General features: G+C 53.3%; 1 protein-coding gene across 4 annotated transcripts in view; it reads right to left on the bottom strand.

The window, feature by feature from the left end:
* The window catches only part of SLC35E2B (solute carrier family 35 member E2B), a 41,917-nt gene that overhangs the window by 7,888 nt on the left and 30,774 nt on the right, over positions 1–3,255 (bottom strand). For all 4 annotated transcript variants that reach the window (XM_004705217.3, XM_045298871.1, XM_045298870.1 and 1 more), the window contains exons 7-8: positions 2,866–2,938; positions 1,178–1,323 (exon numbers count right to left, since the gene is read on the bottom strand). In XM_004705217.3, coding sequence (XP_004705274.1) covers positions 1,178–1,323; positions 2,866–2,938 — 219 coding nt within the window. The remainder of the gene's footprint in view (positions 1–1,177; positions 1,324–2,865; positions 2,939–3,255) is intronic.

Here is a 3,255-nt window from a genome sequence, read left to right as displayed (position 1 = left end):
AGCATGTACACTGGTATAGAGAAGAGCTCTCGACATATAGAATCAAGGACAGACAAACCCCTCAGGACCAATCATGAGAGTAGTGATACCACGAGGGTGGGGAAAAGGGGGAGAAACGGGGAACTGATTGATGTACAACACCCCACCCCACCCCCGCACTGGGGGGATGAACAACAGAAACATCTTTGGAGGGAGACAGTGGACGGTGTATAATATGAAAATAAAAATAATTTATAAATTATCAAGGGTTAGTGAGGGTGGGAGAGGGGAAAAAAGAGGAGCTGAGACCAAGGGTTCAAGTAGAAAGAAAATGTTTGGGGAATGTCGATGGCAACATATGTAAAGTGTGCTTAATACAATTGCATGAAGGATTGTTATAAGATTTAAATGAAAAAAATTTTTAAAGGGCTATGACTCCTTTCAGAAACAAATCCCCATGAGTGGCATCAGGGGGTCCTCTGAGTGGCTCAAGTGCCCACCTTTAGGCTGGCAGCGGAGGGCCTCACCGTTGGCACCACCAGGAGCCCCCTATACTTATTGTGACTTGTTCTCATTATTTATTTAGGATTCTGCAAGTACATTTTCTTATTGTGGGGATTTGTAGACACAGAAGAATGGACCACTCTGTCTCAGAAGGAGGACAGTCAGACCAGAAGCAGGAGCAGAGAGACTTCAACTCGTGCATTTTGACATGTTATCAGGAGGGGCCAGTTCCTGGAAAGGGATGCCATGCTTGGTAAAATAGGAATAAAACAAAACAAAACAAAAAACCCAAACTCACTGCCATGGAGTCAATGCCAACGCATAGCGACCCTATAGAACAGGGCAGAACTGCCCCTGTGAGTTTCCCCGACTGTCACTGTTCACACATAGAAAGGCCTGTCTTTCTCCCAAGGAGCGGTTGGTGGTTTCAAACTGTTGACCTTGCAATTAGCAGCCCAGTTCCTAGCCACTACACCACCAGGGTACAAGTAGAGGGTCATCAAAAGGAGGAAAACCCTCAACTAGGCAGATTGACCACAGACTGACCTCAGCCAGAGCCACGATTGCAGGGATGGAGCTGGACTTGGTCAGCGTTTCCTTGTGGCACATTGGGAGTCAAGACCGACTGGACAGCCCCAAGGACCCCCCAGAACCCCTAAGTGCCAAGTCGGCAGGCCGCCCGATCCTCGCTCACCTGAAGGTCACCGGGGAGATCTTCCCCATGAGGGCGTAGGCTGTGACGCTCTGCAGGTGGAAGAGCGCGCCATCCATCAGCAGCAGCAGCAGCACGTCCTGGCTGTACCGGAAGCTCTTCCCGCTCCTCCCAATCACTGGCATGTCCTGGCACGGAGACAAGAAGGGCACTCCGCTTGGCAAGGCTCGTGTGCCGCTTACCGACCGTCCTCGCTGCCAAGATGTCACACACACCTGGCAACCCAGGTTCGCAAGCGCCACCGTGCAGGGCTCTGAAGATGGCGTGTCAGGGCCGTGGAGGAAGAGAGGTCAAGTCCTAAGCCCAGGCCCCTGGGGACAGGGGCCTGCTTGGGGATTAGGTCTTTGCAGATGTAACTCAATAACTCGCAGCCGTTGACTCAATTCTGACAGACCCTCTAGGACAGCGTAGAACTGTCCCTGTGGGTTTCTGAGACTGGAACGCTGGGAGTAGAAAGCCTTGTCTTTTTCTCAAAGAGCTGGCTGGTGGTTTCAAACGGTCGACCTTGCCGTTAGCAGTTCAGTCTGCATCGGGGCTCCTGGTGAAGATGTCATCGAGTTACAATTTGGTCATGGTGGATGAGGGGTGTGTGTGTGCGTCTCTAAATCCACTAGCTGGTGTCTTTTTATAAGAAGAGGGAGATTAGGGGACACACACACACACACCCACACACACACACACACAGAAGACACCCAGGTGATCCCAGAGGCAGAGGTGGGAGTGGTGCAGCCTCAGTCAAGGAACTTCCCGGGACAGAGGACAGGAAGAGGTCAGGAAGGAGGCTCCGCTAGAGCCTCCAGACACAACCTGACCTTGCCAACACCTTGATTGTGGACTTCTGGCCTTCAGAACTCCCAGAGAACCAGCTCCCAGTGTTTGAAACTCCCCAGTGTGTAGGGGCTCTGTCTGCTACCGCAGCCCTAGGAAACGAGTTGACAGCCCGTTTGTAGCACACATCTTTCAACAGAGAGACTCTCCGGCAACCTTTCCCATTCCAGGTATTCATCCTGGGAAGAAAGTAGGAGCCTTGGTGGCTAACCAAAAGGTTGGCTGTTCAAACCCACCAGCTGCTCAAGAGGGAAAACAGAAAACAAAAACCCAAGGCAGTCTGCCTCTGAAAAGATGTACAGTCTCCGAAACCTCATGGGCGGTTCCAGTCTGCCCTCTTCGGTTGATGGGGGCAGAATAACTCCACTGCAACAGGTTAGTTGTGTGTGTGTGTGTGTGTGTGTGTGTGTTAGCCCAGGGAAACACTCTCATTCGCAACATGTGGACACAAGAAGCTCCCCGTCACATGTTGGTAACAGTGTCAAGCAGAAGGCCAGCCAGGTGTTCACCGTGAAGGCAGTCAGGGGTCTCAGAACAGAGCTGCCTTTTACAGCGAAAAGCTACTGTTCACTGTGCCCCCGGGCGAGACTAAGATCAAGACAGGCTGCCCTCACGCCACCAAAAACCGTGTGCAGAGGGCAGACACGTGTCTGTCGACACAGAGTCTCACGTGCACACACCTGTGCATGTCTACCTGCACAGACCGTATCTGAGAGGGCAGGTCCAAGGTCTCAGGAGGGTGTGACCCCAGGAGAGGGAGGGGGCGGGTGGTTCAGTTGATCTCGTCTGTGGACTTTCGGCCGCCCTGCAGGGAGGAAGGCCACGTTGCTGCCGGCACCCACCATGAAGAAGATCCAGGCTGGGATCAGCATGACCATGGCGGCGGCGCTGGTGTAGAACTGCAGCTCCGGGGCCCTGGAGAGGAGAGAGGAGGGGCCTGAGCCGAGGCCGCCCTGCTGGGAGGAGCCACCTGAACCAGACACTTCCCAAGGAAGCTCCACTTCCCAAGGAAGCTCCACTTCCCAGGTTCTCAGCAGGGCGGTTCCTCTCCTTCCTCCAGGCTGACAGGCAGGAGCTGGGCAGCTGGTGGCTGCCCAGGATTAAAAGCTGTCCGGAGTTTCAACAAAGTACCTTTACCTGTTACACATTTCGATCGGGAACTGGGTGAAGGAGCCAAGGACTTTTAAAGCCATGAAGGCGGTCCCTGTGGGGTTGTGTGTGTGTGTGTGTGA

Source organism: Echinops telfairi, unplaced genomic scaffold (genome assembly GCF_000313985.2).
Source record: "Echinops telfairi isolate 266 unplaced genomic scaffold, ASM31398v2 ScPeMD7_7457;HRSCAF=8495, whole genome shotgun sequence".
Classification (NCBI taxonomy): domain Eukaryota; kingdom Metazoa; phylum Chordata; class Mammalia; order Afrosoricida; family Tenrecidae; genus Echinops; species Echinops telfairi.
This window is presented reverse-complemented; position numbering and strand designations above follow the sequence as displayed.